Source organism: Loxodonta africana, chromosome 10 (assembly GCF_030014295.1).
Source record: "Loxodonta africana isolate mLoxAfr1 chromosome 10, mLoxAfr1.hap2, whole genome shotgun sequence".
NCBI classification, from domain to species: Eukaryota; Metazoa; Chordata; class Mammalia; order Proboscidea; family Elephantidae; genus Loxodonta; species Loxodonta africana.
In genome coordinates, this window is record NC_087351.1 from 29,671,087 (window position 1) to 29,692,321 (window position 21,235).

General features: G+C 38.0%; 2 protein-coding genes and 2 non-coding genes across 9 annotated transcripts in view; all 4 read right to left on the reverse strand.

Moving 5' to 3' along the window:
• Window positions 1-331, reverse strand: part of TTC5 (tetratricopeptide repeat domain 5) — a 32,960-nt gene extending 32,629 nt beyond the window's left edge. Inside the window, exon 1 of the mRNA XM_003421579.4 lies at window positions 237-331. Within this exon, the coding sequence (XP_003421627.3) occupies window positions 237-287 (51 nt within the window). The 5' untranslated portion in view covers window positions 288-331. The remainder of the gene's footprint in view (window positions 1-236) is intronic.
• A 1,622-nt stretch (window positions 332-1,953) lies between these two features.
• Window positions 1,954-21,235, reverse strand: part of CCNB1IP1 (cyclin B1 interacting protein 1) — a 31,410-nt gene continuing 12,128 nt past the window's right edge. For all 6 annotated transcript variants that reach the window (XM_064292259.1, XM_064292262.1, XM_064292261.1 and 3 more), the window contains 5 exons: window positions 20,049-20,126; window positions 18,740-18,845; window positions 11,084-17,258; window positions 6,697-7,030; window positions 1,954-3,990 (listed from right to left, as the gene is read on the reverse strand). In XM_064292259.1, coding sequence (XP_064148329.1) covers window positions 3,788-3,990; window positions 6,697-7,030; window positions 11,084-11,482 — 936 coding nt within the window. In that variant the 5' untranslated portion in view covers window positions 11,483-17,258; window positions 18,740-18,845; window positions 20,049-20,126 and the 3' untranslated portion in view covers window positions 1,954-3,787. The remainder of the gene's footprint in view (window positions 3,991-6,696; window positions 7,031-11,083; window positions 17,259-18,739; window positions 18,846-20,048; window positions 20,127-21,235) is intronic.
• On the reverse strand, window positions 17,542-17,688 carry LOC111748408 (small nucleolar RNA SNORA79). Its single transcript, XR_002784153.2, has one exon. It is a non-coding gene; the product is annotated as a small nucleolar RNA SNORA79 (small nucleolar RNA).
• LOC111748404 (small nucleolar RNA SNORD126) lies at window positions 19,639-19,715 on the reverse strand. Its single transcript, XR_002784149.1, has one exon. It is a non-coding gene; the product is annotated as a small nucleolar RNA SNORD126 (small nucleolar RNA).

Genomic DNA, 21,235 nt, shown 5'->3' on the forward strand with positions numbered 1-21,235 from the left:
AATTAAGTGCAGGCAGGTCGGCAGCAGGGGGTTCCAATACATGGGCTGCGCCCCTCGCCTGGCCTGGGAGGCTCCCCTCGCTGCTGCGGCTGCACATTCGGGAGTTGTTATAGCAACCGCACAGACACAGGCAGCGTCGTGTATGTGCCAAGGAATTCGGAGGCACTACATAAACTGAGTCCTCTGCTTCTCCCCGAGTAACAAAAGCACATACCGATTTTAATCTATGGCCCCACCTGCAATTTCTGCAAGATCTGCTTGACTTCTTCCTCTTCATCAGCCATCATTTCCCAGCCACCCTTGACTTCTCCGCCCCCAACTTCGTAACCACAGAGACGCACACCCACCCCCTTCATTGAGCCACAGCGACATCTAGGGCTCTGGAGGTTTACGTAGAGCTGAGCACCAAACCAAACCCAGTGCCATCCAGTCGATTCCGACTCACAGCGACCGTATAGGACAGAGTAGAACTGCCCCATAGAGTTTCTAAGGAGCGCCTGGTGCATTCGAACTGCTGACCCTCTGGTTAGCAGCCATAGCACTTAACCACTAGCCACCACGGTTTCCGACCTGAGCACAGGAGCTGGTTTTTAAGAAAGGCCATTACTCCCAACCAACTTAACCCAATGCCTGAAGCTCAAAAAAGGGCTCTGTATCTAGAGTTAATAAGGGTGTTTCTTTCCCAAATCCTGGAAACAAAATGTTACTAGCTTAATTACATGTATGCTTTTGTTTCATAGCTTCCTACTTATTTATAACGAGATTATAATACCTGAAAAAAGGCAGTGGGTGCCTGTGTTATCAGTTTGAAATTTTGAATGGAATGTGTTACAGTGGTACACTACAGGTCTGATTTTTTTTCCAAATTTCAGTGATTTTCTATGTATGAGCGATTTATAATTTCAAACATACCATCCTAATAAATATATACTTTGGATGCCATCATGCTGTACATTAATAATGTTTATTCAGACTTATCTAAAAGTATACATAAGAAACAATGATTGTGTAGAGGGAAACAGCAAAAAATTCTTTTCACTGTGTCCTTTTGTTATCTTTTGAGTTTTTTACCACGTATTTTTTTTTTTTATATATATTCAAAACCAAACCCACTGCTGTCAATTCTGACTCATAGCGACCCTATAGGACAGAGTAGAACTGCCCCATCCAAAATATAAGCACAACTTTTAAATTAAAAAAATTTGCCTTTGCCCCGGTGGTGCAGTAGTTAAGAGCTATGGCTGCTGCGAACCAAAAGGTCGGCAGTTCAAATCTGCCAGCAGCTCCTTGGAAACCCTATGGAGCAGTTCTACTCTGTCCTATAGGGTTGCTATGAGTCGGAATCAACTTAATGGCAAGGGGTAACATATTGTCATGGATTTAATTGTGTCCCCCAAAAATATCTGTCAATTTGGTTAGGCCATGATTCCCAGTATTGTGTGGTTGTCCTCCATTTTGTGACTGATATAATTTTGCTATATAAATCTTAATCTCTGCTTGTGGTGAATGAGACAAGATTGGACTAGGATGGGATGTAACACCCTTTCTCAGGTCACATCCTTGATCCAACGTAAAGGAAGTTTCCCTGGGGTATGGCCTGCACCACCGTTTATCTTACAAGAGATAAAAGGAAAGGGAAGCCCGTAGAGATGGTGCGGGGCTGGCAGGGGTGGGGGGTACCTTATACCACCAAGAAAGCAGTGCCGGGGTCCTTTGGACCCTGGGTTCCTGCCCAGAGAAACTCCTAGATCAAGGAAAGATTGATGACAAGGACTTTCCTCCAGAACTGAGAGAGAGAAAAAACCTTCAACTGGAGCTGGCACCCTGAATTTGGACTTCTAGCCTATTGAAGATGTGAAAGAATAAACTTCTGTTTGTTGAAGCCATCCACTTGTGCTATTTCTGTTATAGCAGCACTTGATAACTAAGACACATAGCACATCTGGAAAAAGACACAATAAGCTGGCAATAGTATTTGCTTTTAGAGTGGGGAGTTGCTGTGGGGACAGGGGTAGGAGGGAGATTTTTCACTGTATGCGTTTTTTGTACCATTTGAATTTATAACATGGGAATTATCAAAGTATTCAATAAATACTTTTTTTAAAGTAGCAGGTAATATTCCTGACAGAATGTCTCTTTACTATTTTTAAATGCAGCTAATTTGTGCTTCAAATTGATTCCGTAAGCCTAACAAAGGAAGAAAAGGTTGAAAACAGAAATCATGACTTTATGTAAATAATTTCCTCAGATCTGTTTCTAACAAAATTTCAAACTCCACAGGGAAGAAAAATACTAATATGTAAAATGTAAAATCTGTCTGATTAGCTATAAAGTAGGGAAGAATGTTTTCAAAGCTTTTGAGTTAAGCCAAGATTTTTCATCTTCTTTCTCTGAACATCATTTTAACCTTGGGGTACAGTGTAAAAAAAAGAAAATTGAATTAATTTTATACTCTATATTCCTAAAGAAGTATATATACTTGCTTGCTCTTCAATTATCTAAAGCAGAGATATTCACTTGCCTTTCTACAATGACTAAAGATAAAATATCCTCAAATGATTTGTGTATGATTTTTATTACCTAAGATTGGCATTTACAGTAATCTCAATGTAATTCCTCCCATACCAAGAAGAACCAATCAAATAATTTAAGATTTAGAAAAGACTGTAAGGGTAATCTAATTCAACCCCTCATTTTAAAGATACAGAAACTAAAGCCCAGAAAGTTTAAATTCAAACTCATGCAACCGATATATGGAAAAACCATACATAGAACCCAGATATTCTGCCTCCCCAACCAGTATGCTTTTAAATCTTACTTCTAGTGGGACATAAAAGCCACTGAGATTACCCTTCAAAGTTCTTTCTTGGCTCTGCATTTTGAATATCTTATCTGTGATAGTAGTCAGAAACACTCACTATTTAGTAAAGGAAAACAAGGAACAAATCTTTAAAAATTATTTTAATTAGTGTAGTCTCTTGAGATCAATCACCTATTAGTAAATTTTCTGCTGTAGAAGTGTATTTCTAAATAATGAAACACAATGTTACAACTGCCAAAGGTAAAGAAGTAATTTTATTTTAAAATAAATGCCAAAAAATCAACTCTGCAAAATAATAACTTCATCAATATGAATTAAATAGAAATAAGAGACTGGACATATATACATCAAACTGTACTCACATGAGCATACTTTCAAACAAGTTAATACAAGCGCAAATACATAAATATATACAAATAAATGAAATTAAAAATATACAAATAAAATAACAAGCTACAGACTCATTTCCATTTTCCAAGACCAGAATTTTCATAGATACACTGGCAAATAAAGCAAAATATAAATGTAAATAAACACACTTACCTCTGTGTGTGTGTGTGTACACACATAAATACAAGAAGCCAAAGTGACATGTTGACATATAACACAGGCACTCATATACACACACATAAATACGCAGCTCAGTCAGAAATAGCCCAGTCAGAAAGTGATCTATGAAATGCTCATTAAGTCAACCTATGTCATGACTACTTGTGAAAACTAAACAGTTCACAATGAAATTGGGATGATCAAAACCATGATCACCCTTTAAATAATAAAAACCGACAAAAGAAACCAGACTCTAAAGCCACTCCCCATTTCCAATGAGTTTCTTATAAGTTGAAAACGTGAAGGCAACTTCAGAGACGTAATAGCACAGGGAGGTTGACAACTTCGGTCTAGAATAAAGACTATTTGCTAAATGAAATCACCGAACATGAACACAGAAACATTCTGTAAAGTGACCTAAACTCTCTTTACTTTGAAGGCTCTACTAGAGACTTGCTGCTGCTCTAATTCACGACTTGGAGAGGCAAAACTAAAAAAGTTGTTGCTGGGTTCAGGTGCTGTGGGAGAACCCACAAAAAATGGTCTGAATTGAAAATCTCCATCTCCTCCACCCCGATTTCGAACTGGTGTATTGTCCAAAGGAAACCTGGAGTTGTTCCCTGGGGGGAAAAAAAATAACGGAAGAACTTAAGCATCTATTTCCTTACTGATCTTTAGGAACAAAAAAACAAAAGCCATTCGATGAACATTTTTAACAGAACTTGACTCCTATGAGAGTTATGGGTAAAATAAAGACCTAATGTTTGAAGAAGAAGACTATGGTTGCCCCAATCTTTACCCCCAACCATAGCATATACTGTACCTTCTTCTGTGATGCAAGTTCCAGTGATAGCCATGACCTCATCACCAAAAGTAATGACACACTGAGATATGTTTTTATTAGAGCTAGAGTTTACAATATCATAATTTTATCTATTTGTTAACTAATCAATTTCAGAGTAAGGGTCTTTTATATATACATACACACACGCATACATATATACAATGTATTTTATATATACATATATATATAAAAGCTTTTCTTCCAGGTTCCTTAAAAATAATTTTTTAAAAGGTTGTAATAAAGGAAAATGAAGAACACCAAGGCCACACAACAACTAAGAGCCCAAGAGATAGAAAGGGCCACATGAACCAGAGACCTACATCATCCTGAGACCAGAAGAACTAGTTGGTGCCCGGCCACAATCGATGACTGCCCTGACAGGGAGCACAGCAGAGGACCCCTGAGGGAGTAGGAGATCAGTGGGATGCAGACCCCAAATTCTCATAAAAAGACCAAACTTAATGGTCTGACTGAGACTAGAGGAATCCCGGCGGGCATGGTCCCCAGACCTTCTGTTGGCACAGGACAGGAACCATCCCCGAAGACAACTCATCACACATGAAAGGGACTGGTCAGCGGGTGGGAGAGAGACGCTGATGAAGAGTGAGCTAATTATATCAGGTGGACACTTGAGATTGTGTTGGCAACTCTTGTCTGGAGGGGGGATGGGAGGATAAAGAGAGAGGGAAGCCTGCAAAATTGTCACGAAAGGAGAGACTGAAAGGGCTGACTCAAGAGGGGAAGAGCAAGTGGGAGAAGGGAGTAAGATGTATGTAAACTTATATGTGACAGACTGATTGGATTTGTAAACGTTCACTTGAAGCTTAATAAAAGTTAATAAAAAAAAAAAGGTTGTAATAATCACTCTACAAAAGATATAACAACTATGAAAAATGGGCATATAGTCACAGCTCAAGATCAATTCACAGGCTTAAGAAAAATCAGACAATAGATCAGATTAGATAAGCATGTAATTACTTCCACTGAACACATTCTTTGCTTCTACAAGTTTGAAGGGGAACGAGTAACCAAAGCACATTCTTTGCTTCTACAAGTTTGAAGGGGAACGAGTAACCAAAGGAGATGGCTGACTATATCTGCTTCAAGCTAACATTGGTAACAAGAGATAAAAAGGGAGGTATGCACAAAAAAAGGAACAAAAAATAACTAGTAAATATGAAAGAAACCAAAATAAATATGGGCAGTGACAAGAAGGAATGAGACCATCTACAATGTTCATTGACAATAACACTTTGATTAACTAAATTACAATATATGATTAACTGAAAGTTAAGCAAAAAAAAACTTTGTGTGTGTTCCTTCTTACAGCTGATATTCCTTATCTCATCACCTCACCCCTTCACTTCACCCCTTTTCTAGGACCCTATTCCATCAAGATCACTTTTCTCCCCTCCTCATCTCTTTGCCCACTAAATCCTTCTCCTTGACCTATAATAAATTTCAATTAAATGAGTATTTAGGAAATTCTAGCACAAGAAACTTCTCTTATTTTTGTGTGCCAAGAATCAATTTATATTAATAGCATAGCAAAAATATACTGGATTCTGTCGTATCAAGAGTAGCATAAAGGAAAGAAATCAGGAAGAGATAGAAGAGTCATTGTGTCTGCCCAGGCAACTAACAAGCAGAAAAGAACCAGTACCATCCTAGATCCCAGAAGGCAGAAATCCTATCTGGATACGCTTTATATTTTCATTGACTAAGATTGTGCCCAGCAGCCTGTCACATGAAACATGTTTGATAAATATCTGATAGGTGAATGAATGAATGAATGAAGAACAAACCAACCTTACAACCAGCAATAACATTAGAACTATGTAGTCAGTATTGCTGTACAGAAAAAAACTGAAACATGACCTTCCAGGGTAAAACAGTGTGGGCTCTGTGACCTTGACCAAATTGCTGAGCCGTTCTGTGCCTTGTTTTCTCATCTTTAAAATAGGGTAATAATAATAAAACTTACCTCATAGCATTTTGAAAATTACATAAATACATGTAAAATATTCATAACAATTCAAATTCATTGCCATCGAGTTGATTCCGACTCATAGTGATCCCATAGGACAGAGCAGAACTGTCCCATAGGGTTTCCAAGGAGCAGCTGGTGAATTCCAACTGCCAACCTTTGGGTTAGCACAATGCTTGCCACCTAGTAAACAATCAATAAATGTCAGCTAATAGTACTATTATCACTGCGATAGCTTTTAATTTAAAGTAGTAATTTACAAACTTTCATCTTACAGAGATTAACTCTCTGCTCAAATTAAAGATTTAACTTAAATGCAAGCAAATACAACAGGTAAAAGCAGTGATGCACAGGTTAAGACATGGATGAAAAACCCAGAGCCTTCCACCATCCTAGGCCCTTGGAAGCTCCATGACTGCCTGAAACTCTGCAGAGCTCAATGTAAAAATCGCCGATTTAAAGAACAGATATTGGACATCACATGTCCTTTCTTACCTAATGGAAAGCCAAAAATACCAGACTGTGCAATCATGGATGGTTCCAGGGTACCTTCTTGGTTAGCAATAGTGATGTTTCGTAGCCTAAGGCTATCATAGAGGCCCTGGAGTTTTTGATACTGGCGATTGCGCTCCATAAGTTTCTCAGAGATGTCACTGAACTTTTTCTTGTATTCTTCTAGCACTTTCTTCATGGAAGTTACCTCCCCTTTCATAGAGGTCAATTCTACATCCTTGCTCTGTATTTGCTGAGTATAGATCTTCTCCATCTGTTTCAGATGACTCTCAGCCTTGCTGAAATTGTACTCTTGATAGAGACGTTCCTGATGTACCTATCCCAAGACAGAAATGTTACTTTAACATTTAGAACCAGGTTAAGAAGCACTGAGAATGTACAGTAAGATGATTATTATAGAAAATAATAGTATGTCAATAAAAACATACCAAAATTTCTGGAGGAGTACTCTTGAACCACTATCATTATACCACCAAAAAAGAAGTGATTTTACTTGTCTTACTTTAACAAGTGACACATATTCCAAAGGTTTTCAAGAAATATAATTCAGTTTTCCAAGAAATCATAGTATACAGAATAGACTCTAAGGTAGCACCCAATTATCCCTGCCTCCTGGTACTTGCCCCCTTGTGTAAACCTCTCCCTTTTAGTGAGGGCAAGACCTGTGACTAGAACGCAGCAAAGGTGATGGGATATCACTTCATGGTTGTGTTACATAAGACTGTAAGATCTGTCTTACAAGAACACTATCCCTTGCTGGCTTTGAGAAAGCAGTAGCCACATGGGAAAGGCACACATGGCAAGTAACTGAGGGCAGTCTCTGATTAACATAAATAAGAAACTAAGGCCCTCAGTCTGACAGTTCACTGGGAGGTAAATGCTGCCAACCACTACGTGAGTTTGGAATTGGATTCCTCCCCAGTGGCACATAAGATAAGACCCTAGCCCCAACCAACACCTTGATTGCAGCCTTATGGGACCTTGACCTAAGCAGAGGACCCAGTTAAGCTATGCCTGGACACTTGACCAACAGAAACTATGAAATAATAAATGTACACTATTTTAAGATATTAAATTTCTTGTTAATGGTACTAACTTTGTTACACAGCAATAAACCAAGCCAAATCCACTGCCATCGAGTCAACTCCAACCCGTAGCGACCCCATGTGTTACAAAGCAGAACCGCTCCACAGGGTTTTCTTGGCTGTAATCTTAATGCAAGATTGCCAGGAGGATTGCCAACTATGAAAACAGAAATAAATTTGGCTTATCTTTGGGTTTACTGTCCTTTAAATATTCTGACAGAAATGAAACCCAAGCACTCTTTTTTACTTTTTTCACCATTTTTAATTTGTCCATTCTATACAGTTTGATGCAACTCTACCAAGTCTGGGCTATCTGATCCTCCTGGCTGTTAATCTAAATGTTGGTGGTTCAAACCCACCCATCGGCACCTCAGAAGAAAAGCCTGGTGATCTGCTTCCATAAAGATTACAGCCAAGAAAACCCTATGGAGCAGTTCTACTCTGTAACACACACAGTCACCATGAGTCAGAATCAACAAGTTTGGTTTGGTCTGGTCTGGTCTGGTTTGGGTATATACTCCCACAGCACGCTGTTCTTCCCTTATGTTTGAAAACATTTAAAATGTATTATAAATGCCTGGGTTTTTTTTCTTTTTTTTTTAATCTTCATCCCCAACTAACCTGTTGCCTCCTTGAGGCTCATATGCCTTTGTCATTATTGTGCACCCAATACCTAAGAAGGTTCATGAAATATAATATAAATGTTTACTGGTACTCAAAAATAAATGTTAATTGACTATATGAGGAAAAAAATGAGTAAAGAAAGAAAACTTTATTTCTAGCTACATTTACAACTCATTCACTAATTTCTACCATACCTGAAAAGAAGAAAACAACAGCACAAGTATGTCTTCAATCAATCCTATCCCAAATAGGAATCTACTTTAAGGTACAGCTTCTACTTATTCAGTCAATAAAGATTTATTTAAACTTAAGAAGGAACCCTGGTGGTACAATGGTTAAGTGCTCAGCTGCTAACCTAAAGGTCAGGGGTTCAAAATCACCAGCCACTCCAAAGGAGAAAACGCCTGGATCTGCTCCTGTAAAGACTGCAGCTAGGAAACTCTATGGGGCAGTTCTACTCTGCCCTATAAGGCTGCTATGAGTCAGAATCAACTAGACAGTACACAGTAAAAAAGACCAGTACCTATGGTGGTCGCTAAGGACTCAATGATGTGTAAGAATCAAAAACTGACCTTGAACAACCTTCTTAACTTAAGACGAACAAGTATGCAGATAATTGCAATACAATATAAATAAGTGTAAGATATAAGAGCATATAAGAGGGGAACCTTACATAGAAAAATATAATAAAAATGTTATTTGATTGATGGTAAATACAACCAACAAAATACATTATAATAAATGCATATGCAAGTTATAACAATACGCTCGAGGACATGATTAAAGTTCTCCACAGGAAGATCTTTCTAAGAAGGCACCAAACACAGAAATCATAAAGAAGAAGATTGATATATCTGAATACATAAACATTTTAAACTTCTGTATGTCAAAAAATCAATGAAGACTAATAAAAGGTAAGTGAGAAATGAAGAAAATCTCTTGCAACATTTGAATTATTTATATAGAGAGACAAAATTCCTACAAATTAGTAGGAAAATAAACATAGCAACTGAAACAGACAATTCATAAAAGAAATATATAAAAATAAATAAAACACGTTCATCTTACAAGTTATCAAAGATGACAAATTTAAAGAACAATGAGATTCTATTTTACCTGTATCTAATTGGTGAGCAGAAGGTGTACAGAACCAAGCGCTCTCATATGCTTTTTTTTTTATTATTAACTTTTATTGAGCTTCAAGTGAACGTTTACAAATCAAGTCAGTCTGTCACATATAAGTTTATATACATCTTACTCCTTACTCCCACTTGCTCTCCCCCTAATGAGTCAGCCCTTCCAGTCTCTTCTTTCGTGACAATTTTGCCAGCTTCCTACTCTCTCTATCCTCCCATCCCCTCTCCAGACAGGAGATGCCAACACAGTCTCAAGTGTCCACCTGATATAATTAGCTCACTCTTCTTCAGCATCTCTCTCCTACTCACTGTCCAGTCCCTTTCATGTCTGATGAGTTGTCTTCGGGAATGGTTCCTGTTTTGTGCCAACAGCAGGTTTGGGGACCATGCCCGCCGGGATTCCTCTAGTCACAGTCAGACCATTAAGTATGGTCTTTTTATGAGAATTTGGGGTCTGCATCCCACTGATCTCCTGTTCCCTCAGGGGTTCTCTATTGTGCTCCCTGTCAGGGCAGTCATCGATTGTGGCCGGGCACCAACTAGTTCTTCTGGTCTCAGGATAATGTAGGTCTCTGGTTCATGTGGCCCTTTCTATCTCTTGGGCTCTTAGTTGTCGTGTGACTTTGGTGTTCTTCATTCTCCTTTGCTCCAGGTGGGTTCAGACCAATTGATGCATCTTAGATGGCCACTTGTTAGCATTTAAGACCCCAGACACCACATTTCAAAGTGGGATGCAGAATGTTTTCATAACAGAAGTATTTTGCCAATTGACTTAGAACTCCCCTTAGAGTCTCATATGCTTTTTGAGGGAACACTAATTGATAAAGCCTTATTGAAGGACAATTGGAAAACATACTGTAATTTATGAAAACTTTAAAATGTTTTTATCCACTTTTAGGAATTTAATCTTAACAAATAATTAAGGATGTCAATTTGACTATAAGAACATTCTTCACAACTTTTTTTATAGCTTGGAAACAAATCATGATACAATGCAACCATAAAAATGATGATTACAGAATATTTAGCCTAAAATTTTTAATACAATATTCATAATAGATATATTAACTTTAACTGGCCATAAAAACAATGTGTGGTATTATCCTATTTTTGCACATAAATATATATATATGCAGAGAAAAAGTCAAGTAATACACAAAAATATTAACACGGTTATCTCTAAGTGATGGAATTATGGTTGGTTTTTAAATTTTTCTTCCTTTTCGATTTTCAACAACATACAACTTTGTAAAAAAGAAAACAATTTATTAAAAAGAAAGTTTTTCTGAAAGGGCTGACTCAATAGGGGGAGAGGAAGTGGGAGAAGGGAGTATGATGTATGTAAACCTACATGTGACAGACTGATTGGAATGGTAAATGTTCACTTGAAGCTTAATAAAAATTAATTAAAAAAAAAAAAGAAAGAAAGTTTTTCATACATTCATAAAACAACAGTGAAGGAAAACACTGAAAGCGCCCACATATGCCTCAAGTCATACTCTCCAGAGATACCTAAGCACTAACCTGATATGTCCAGAAGGCCAGCGCTCGGGAGCTAATGTCCAATACAATCTCTGGTCGCAGTCCTGCCAACACCATGGCCTTATATTCCTCTGATGGACTGAGTTCTGTGCGGACAATATCTAGCTTTCCAGAAAGGGTACTGTTGCAGGCAGGGCAGATAGCTGGTGAACGACTAAACTCTCCACTGCCATGCTGATCACAGAAGATGTGAGAGCAGGCAGTGACCCACGCATAACCAGAGAGTTTAAGGCGACACTTCCGATAATTACAAAGCAGCATGTCTTCACACAAAGACATAATGGAAGAATAAGGTCTCCAGACGCTGAAAAGAATCCTAATAGGGATAAATAAGAAGGCTGAATAGGACAAATTGCAATGAAAATAAAGAAGCAAGTCCATAAATTTTTAAAATGAAATATGCAATGTAGTTATTACATTTTATTATGTATTTGTATTTTATTATAATCATATTGATTTCAGTCACTCAAAGATATTAGCTGTGTTCCTTTATTGTGCAAACCATTGCAAAGACCATGAAAAAAAATTTTTTAAACAAATACAGGTGGTTTCTAATCTAATTTACTAAGATCGAAAATGTGTGCACAGAAATAAACTTTAGGAACTTGTTGGTACAAACAAGTAAAAACTAAATCAGTGATTTTTGCCCTTCCTCAGTACCTAAACAAAAATCCAAATTTATTATCCATTCATGGTTTGCTAGATGGTTTTAGTACATCTCACACTTGACAGATATAAAAGTCTAGGCACTGATTTCAGCCCTTCGTTAGTGTCAAGTATTTTAAGCTACATTTTTAGGTTTTCCATATTTGCTATGATTTCTCAGATTCTTCACGTGTTGCCTTGTTAAAAAAAAAGAGTAGCAGCCTGCTAGAAGGAGATGAAAACTAATCTGCTTCATCCAAGTAATTGGCCATTATGAAGCCTGAAAGCCTTCAGAAAAGCAGGTGATGTTCTTATCATCACAATTCACCTGTTAATATGAACAATAGTCAATGCTATGCTTCTAATGAAAGCGTTTGTAAAAATAAATAAATACTATTTTTTAAGTTACTTTTCAGTATAGTGGCCACTCCCATTAGAATTATACTAACCCTAACAGGGCAGCAATATTCTGGACCTACCAAAACAAGTCACATACTTCATACTCCGTGTAAAATCGTGACAAACCAATTATACACCAAATGTTCTCATTTATCAACTGACAAATTCTGTCAGTTGCCTCAGATATAGGGGTCAACAAGGACACCCTGACACCTTTATCCCGTGTCCTCTCTGGGTGAGTCTTCATTGGTATGTGGCACCTGGCAGCGGGAGTTATCAGGCTTACTTTACCTCCGGAGGGGTAATAGGCAAAGGGGACACAGAAGAGCTGGGGACAGTCTTGAAATTGAGTCCTTTCTCTGGCAGAGCAAGATGTACAGCTAATTCCAAGATTTCCACAAAGTGAAGAAAGGAGTCAATTTAGTGGGCTGCCCAAGATATCCAGAGGCAAGTTTTTAGACCAACAAAAACTTCACTCTGGGATTCTTAGCCTGCCTTACCGCGCTAAAAAGAATAAAGAATAATGATAGTGATTACAGTAATAATAATAATACAAATAAAAATACTTACCCTGAGGCGCCAAGAAAAAGCGCGGGAAAACACCGTTGCCACCGCAACTTCACGACGAGCGAGACTGCCCAGCTCGCGCGCGGACACCGCGCGAGAGCGCATGCGCGGAGTGGCTCCACGACTCGGGCCGCTCAGGATCCTGGGACCTACCGGGCGGTGGCGCCAGAGCTGAAGCTGCGCTGAGAGGGCGGCTCTTCCTGACCACGCTCGTTGTAGGCTCTCCAAGGCGGCGAATCCGGCTGCTCCTAGTACGATCGGCCACTTCAGAGCCCCGCAGATACAGTCACAGAGGGCCGTTAACCGCCCTCTATTGGCACAAGTGTAACACCGTCGCTATCGTTGGTCTTAAACATTTGAAATAAAAGCCTCTTGAGGCGAGACCAGGGAAGAGCTGAGAGAAGGTAGCAGGCCGGATTGTGCCCCAGGTGCAGGGTACAGGCAGGCGTTTGACCTGGGAAATTTTTGGAATTCCCAACACAGGATTTGAGTTTTTTTTTTTTTTTCCAGGAGAAATTCCTGGAAAGGATGTGATTCCTGTAATTGGACAGCTATCACTTCCATCGTGAAACAGATTCTACCGTTTCCTTTTTAATGCATCTTGGAACAGAAATCTTTGCAGCTTTTATAGATTCTCTAAATACAAGTTAAGGAGCCCTGGTGAGCAATTATTAAGCGCTCAGCTGCTAATGGGAAGATAAGTGGTTCAAACCTACCAGAGGCTCCAAGACCTGGCGATCCGTTTCCCTAAAGATTACAGCCAAGGACCCTTATGAGGCAGTTGTACTCTGTCATACAGTGTCCCTGAGACTCAACTACAAACAACAAGTACATTTTACAAAATATAACTTTCCTTGACTGAGTGCATTATGAACATTCATTACAGCCCAGTAGGGTCAGGTGTCACATCGTTTTTAAGGTTATATGCCTGTTCACACTCCTTGAACGGCTGTGCTGTTTAAATGTACCTGTTTTACCCTAATGCTGTTACCTGTCATATCTTGTGCTTTCCTATAGCAGCCACGCTATTTTCTACACAATCTGCATGGGCCTATTAAAATTTAGATTAAAAATCAGAGGAGGGCTTGAGGGATCCTCACGGGTCCATCAGTTTCCAATTTTCATTCCATTTTGGCTAAAGACCTTCAGAAATAACCCATGTATTTCCCAACACATTTTACCAAGTTAAAATAAAAAAAGGAGGGGGGGAGCTACAAAGTCTTAATGTCTGTCCAGTAGCCTAGAACACTGTGAACTGACCCAACCTGCTTCGTAGTGGCATGTGTCCCATTGTCTCATGGCACAAACTCTTCACTGGATCTGTTCTAGGGGGGTCCCTGGAGACAAAAACCACTGAAATCAAACATGGGACTCAGGGACCTCAGAATCGACTAGACGACAATGGGTAGTGGGTCTCATCCACCAAAGAGCTTTTAAAAAGTATTTTTATTGTTAAATATCAGGCATGACAGAAATGTATAATGACCATCACTCAGCTTTAATAAACCCAACCCTTTCTCACATTTGTGTATTTTTTAAGGAAATAACACATTATGGAAACTCTATGGGGCAGTTCTACTCTGTCCTACAGGGTCGCTATGAGTTGGAATCGACTCGACGGCACTGAAGCCTCCTGTGTATGCCTGAATCCTATTTTCCTCCTCCTTTTCTGGATGTTAAAAACAAGCTACATTTTGTTAACCATTTCTCATATATGCTTTTAATCATTTTTGATGCACACTGCTTTTGAGGTTTATTCAAGTTACTACACACACATCCCATTAATTCATTTTAACAGCCATGTACCACATATATTATCATTTATTTATCCACTCTTTTATGAATATCTAATAGGCATCTATTTGGCTCAAGGTTTTCGCTATTAAAAACACTGCAATAAACCCTTTGTACATGGCTCAAGTAAACATGCAAGAATTTCTACAGAATACCAAGAGGCAAAACTGATGGGTTAGCATGTAAGTACATTCAAATGAATTAAATGTTGTAAAACCATTCCCCAAAGCAGTAATATAAATTGACACTGCCACCAGCAAAGTGCATGAGAGGCCACTGCTACAGACTCAGCAACACGTGGACGTGTCAGGTTTTTTGCTTTGTTTGAATTTCTGCCCATCAGAAATGATATCTCAATGTTGTTGAAGTTCAATTCCCTGATTGCTAGAGTTTAAGCATCTTTGCATGTGAATGACTATTCACAGATCCTTATCTGTGAATTGCCTATTCATATCCTTTGCTCATTTCCTTGATTTATATGGAGTCCTTTGTCAGTTACATCGCATATGAATACAAGCTTGAAATTCTAGTGTACACAAATCTATCAACCTTTATTATGTCTACTCCAAAGTCATATTCTATGTTTTAACGTTTTGTTTTGCATATGTAGATCTTTAAGCCATTCTTCCTAATGTAAGGATTCTGGGTAATAACAGAAGTTGTAAAGGGAAAAGTGGCTACAACATTCAAGAAAGCAAAAATTCCAACAACCTCCGTGTTTCATGAACATGGTAGTCCAGTCTCATTTCCAGGTTATATTTAACATGCAAGGAGTATAAAATACACATGAAAATACTGGAAATAGTGTACTTCATGTATTTTTAGAATGAAATTTAACAGTCACTACTGCCTATACAACAAGGAGCCCTGTTGGTACAATGGTTAAGCACTCAGCTGCTAACTGAAAGTTCAGTGGCTCAAACCCACAGCTACTCTGTGGGAGTAAAGACCTGGAGATCGGCTCCCATAAAGATTACAGCCTAGGAAAACCTATGGGGCAGTTCTACTCTGCCCTATACAGTTGCTATGAATCAAAATCGACTCAATGGCACACAACAAGATTACCTGTATGAAGCAAAATCTACCCCAAAGGCAAAACTACTCAGAAGTACAGACGTGAGAAAGTTTTCATGAGGACATTATTTACAAAAGCAGCCCAGAAATATGAATGAAAAAAAGCACTGGGTTTAAAGCAGTTGTGCTATATAGTACTTAAACACATAAGTAACTTCATCCCTGTTTAACAGCTTGTTTTTATAGCTGAAAAATGAGAATTTCAACAGAAAAGTCACCACCCCAAAGACCTATCATATTTCTTGTCATTTATGAAATAGTTTAACTCAGTTGTTTGCTGTTTTTACACAAACTGTTAACTACTCATGAATTGTGTATTAGCCATGAAGTAATTTCAAGGGCATTTCATTTCTTAACTCTGACGGAACAATCTGTGCTTACACATTACTTACATCATTTAAGTACAGATTTCTTTCCCCTTTCAAAAATGGTATTTTACCATAAAGTTTGATTTAAAACTAATATACTCTTATGTAGATACTGTAAGTACCTATCAGCTATGTTGTTGTAAGGTGCCGTCGACTCAGTTCCAACTCATGGTGACCCTACGTACAACACAACCAAACACTGCCTAGTCCTGCACCATCCTCATGATCAGCTGAGGTATATCAGCTATATTAGGAGTATTTATGTTCCACATTTCTCTAAGTTTCGTACAGTAATTTTCCCTCCTGTTATCTCTGAATCTTAGACTTTTAGCATCATCTATTCTAAAAACTCATTTAATTCAAGTACTTGTTTTAAAAAAAAAAAATCTTATTCTAAAGAATAGGTTTTATATTCTGGTTCACAAAGTTATTATAGTTTCGTATCATTTTTGTAATTCTGGTATAAGCAGGAGCGAGTTTTAAATCTAATTCTGGAAACACAATAAAGTATACCAGAATTCCAGTATTTTGATATGTATTTTGTACTCCCTATGTGTTTTTTTGTTTTTTGTTTTTTTATGTGTTAATATACCTCTATGGATGTAAATACAACATATAGGGCAGAAAATTCCCTAAAGTATAATTTAGCCAAACAACTGAGAATATCCCAACATTAAACATGAAGCAGAAATAACCATGCCAGAACAGTATATGCAATTCAAATCAAGATGTCTACTTAAGGCTATAAATAAAATGTTCATAATAAAATATTTCCTGTTAAATACCAGTAAACTTTTACGTCTCTATTCCTCACATACATAAGGTTGTTTTTGGCAGTCATTCTTCATTGCCTCTTAGAAAGATTAAGCATCATAATCAGATATTAAAAGTTTTAAGTAGACATGCGGGAACCCAGATAAGTGTGTGTGTGTGTGTGTGTGTGTGTGTGTGTATACAACATTGACGTTTAAGCCCCTCTTATTCCATCTAAATGTCTTACTGAAACATCATTAAGATAGCTGCCATTTTCCAGGGATTAAAAAAAAAAAATCAATGAACGATTCCAATTCAATTCAGTTCAATTATTATTTTAATATCTCTTCTGGCCAGGCATTATTAGGGATAAGAAAGGTATCCTGCTCATGGAGCTTGTAATCTAGCAGAAAATCTAAGAATAATATTAGAAAAAAATAATTAACTCTTTTCTTTGCCTTCTCTTACATGTCTTCAAGTTGACTGATTCTACAGGATGGTTTCGGGTGAGAAAGGTCAGCTTCCATCTTTAATATGAAGAATCATCTACCTTCACCCTACAAAGAGAAAGCTGTTTTTAAAACTGCCCAGAAATGTGTGTGAACAACCACATGGGGGATAGAGGACTGAGTTAAACCATTTAAACATGAATGACTTCAGAGTATAACGTCTCAGTAACTACCAGAATCAGTTTACTACAGCCCTTTCATCGTAGCCTTAGGAAAGCTATTCAAATACTATCACCAAAGGGTTCTATTAGCTATATTCCTGTGTTTCAAAATTAAATTTTTTTTTAATCACAAGTACATTCACTTAATCAGGAATCACTGCCTGCTTTGTAATTGTTTGACTCCGCAAAAATCAGAAGGCACTAACGGACAGCCAACCCATCCCATGGTGCCCTGAGTGAAGACAAGCCAGGTTTGATATATAATGGACTAAAATCTCACTGCCTAAGCCTCCAAGCAGTGAGAGGAACAGCCATCAAAGTATATTTCCAACCACATTATTTTAAGAAACACTTAGTTAAAAAAAAAGACATTAATAAACTGTTATCAAGATAAGAATCATTACATCTAAGTTTTTAAAGAGATCAATTAAGAACTAGAGGATTAACTGATCCAGCTACACAAAATGAGGAATGAAATGACAAAAAAAAATTCAGCGACAAAGCCAAGATTAAGCATCTAAAGAAATTTTTATTGGAACAATTACAATATATACACTAGGCCTTACGATACTTACCCTAATTCTAGGACAAAATTAGGCTTTGAATGTTAAGGGTGAAGGTAATGAGAGGTAGGCCAACGGCAGAAGACACACATAAGCAACATTGTTAGCTGCCATCAAGTCAGCCCCTGACTCCTAGCTACCCCATTCACAAAGGAACAAACTGCATCATCCCCACAATCGGTTATGATCAGACTGTTGTGAGTCATAGGGTTTTCACCAGCTGATTTTCAGAAGTAGATCACTAGGCCCTTCTTACTAGTCCATTTTAGTCTGGAAGCTCCACTGAAACCTATTCAGCTTCATAGCAACTCACAAGCCTCCAATGGCAGACGGCTGGTGGCTGCACGAGATGCACCAGCTGGGAATCAAACCCAGGTCTATCACATGGAGATCAAGAAATCTACAACTGAACTGCCAATGCCCCCCACTGCCCCACATGAGCAACAAAAACAAAGAATTTTTGACAAGCTTTTACGTAAACGTCAAAAATTGGGAGGTAGCACAAAGTCTATGATATATAATCATCCTGAATCAGGCGCTTTTATTATAACCTTTTAAGAAATAAAGAAACTTGCCAAGGTTACGTGGTCTGTTAAGTGATAGAGCATGGGTTTGAACCCAGTCTGACTCCAGAACCCATGCCTAACTATGCTGTGCTACGTCACTACATCTTTAATTGACTTTTAAAAAATAAAATTATACAGCACCTTTGCAGCTAGCCATGAAACCACAAAGCTGAATTTTCAAAGATTTAAAGACATATACGTCTTGTGCCAGAGCTCCTCAATTTCAGCATAAGTCTTACCATAAAAGAGAAAAAGCCGTCATCTGCATAACCAGCACATACAAGCATTGCAGACTGGAAGATACGAGAGATTCAGATCTACTTTCAGTCTCTTGAAATTTCGTTTCTGCAAAAGAGAGTCAAAAGCTAAAAAAAAAGATATCAAATGCTGATGTTACCTTGAATTATTTTTATTACCTGTGGGGGTGCCATTTTGATTTATAATTGCCAAATTCTTTAGGGCACCCCCACATATACCCACATTTCTTGCTAAAAATGCAGGCACAGGTTAAGAAAACAAGGCTGCCCTGTCCAGGTTCCTTAAAAAAAAAAAACCTTTTTTTCTTTTAATTACACATGTAAGCCCAATTCCAGAGACAAAAGCTTGTAGTATTTGAGTACATGTTTTCAGGTGATTTCTCAGGCAAATACATGTATATAAAAATGTTCAGGCAGAAAAATGACTATACAAATTGTTCTATAACCTGTTTTAATGTATCATGAATATCCCTCCTTCCATTTCAAGAAACATAAACCTATGTCCTTTTAAACACCTGTATGGTGTTGCATTACATGGCCTTAACAAAATTGGTTTAACCAACTCTGGGATTCTCTAAATCCTATGTATGTATAAAAAGTATAGGCTGACAAAATAGTGATAAGATAAAAACTGCCTAGCTAGAATTGTATCAGTCATCAGTACATTTTCTGTTGTGTCTGAATTTTTGGATTAAGGATTCCTGACCCTAGTTCTAGTAACCTCAGAGATATTACAAAGGAAAGATAAAACAGGATAAGGTGCTAGTTATGGTATGAAATTAATAATTATAAAGATTTAGGAATTACCTGGGATCTCTGGCTAGAACCCAGTAAGAATTCCAAGAAGCAGGATTCAATTCCAGGTGTTTGCCCCTAGCTTTAGTCTGCTCAGAGCATGTGTTTAATCAGGGTGATCAGCTGAAACACGGACTTAACATGCATTTCATCATGGCAAACTGTAAATGTTTGGTGAAGGGCAAACCACCACCAGCTCCTAATACCTAGGACACCAGGAAAGCCCTCTTAAGGTTGGGATTAAGGCATCTCAACCACCAAATTTCAGCCACTAATAACACTGAGCCCCAACTCTTGCTAAAACCAAAAAACTCGTTGCCATGGAGTCGCTTCCAGCTCATTGTGACCCTGTTGGACAGATTCGAGCTGCTGACCTTTTTGGTTAGCAGCCAATCTCTTAACTGCTAAGCAAGCGGGGCTCCATCTCTTGCTGGGTGATTCAAAATTCAAATGAAGTCAAAATTAAGAGTTTTTTTTTTTTTTTTCTTACACTTACCTCTGGTATCATATGAATCCAGCTTCTATCTAGGAATCACACTGAATTACACCATCTATCAACTACCTAATATCATCTCTGGAAAATAAAAAATAAACACATAAAGGTTACGATTGTGTGAACTGCATAGACACCAGCATGCTCCACAGCAAGTCACAGCCATGTAGCCTCAAGAAAAATCAGAGAAACTGCTCATTTTTATTTGAATCTCCGTTGAGTAATATAAACTACTGATCCATGGAGAATGCCATCAAATGCCCAAGTTCAATATCAAATTAGGCCCGGACCTCTGCACTGACTCAGCTTGGCATAAATCAAAGTTTTGGTAAAATTGCACAGCATATCTAACCAGCCTCTCATGGGAAAACAGGTATGCAAAGGAACCAAGAACTCGTAAGATTCAGATAAATGAGAAGATAATCCAAAATAGTCAGTTTTTTTTCAAAGCATGTTTCAATATCATTGAGCCAATGCTAATCGTACTTAATCTTTACTCTTGGGAGGCCTTTTTCACAGTAAACTAAGGAAAACCTTCCCTGGACATAAGAAAATTTAGATAGCATGATCTAGAGCCCAAGTCAGCCACAAGATGGCAATGTAAGAAAGCTTTAATTTTCTCTTCCAGCTTTTGAGTACAATCTGAAATTTCAGGTGAAACACTGGACATGCCACTAATCACCACAGGCAACCTTCAGAGTATTTCCTGAAAAGGGATTCTTCACCTAATTACCAGCTAGGAATCTTTTATCACAGTTAATAAAAAATTTAGAATGCTTCATTTAAAAACAGAATTTGAGAAAGAATTATCACAATACTTTCCTAATGTTCCTTTTCGTGTGGCAATGTGGAAATTTAAAAATTCCTAACCTTCAGATACAACCTAGCCAGAAAGATGAGGCTCATGAAAATGAATGGCCATAGTAAGCTGCAACATGGTAAATGGTAGTGAGAACAAGTCAGGTTAATAATCATTGGTCAAACGGTTTCAGGGGACATCTAAGTCAATTGGCATAATAAAATCTCTTAAGAAAACATCCTGCACCCCACTTTGAAGAGTGGCGCCTGGGGTCTTAAACGCTAGCAAACAGCCATCTAAGATGCATTAATTGGTCTCAACCCACCTAGATCAAAGGAGAATGAATACCAAGGACACAAGGCGATTACAACGAGCCTAAGAGACAGAAAGG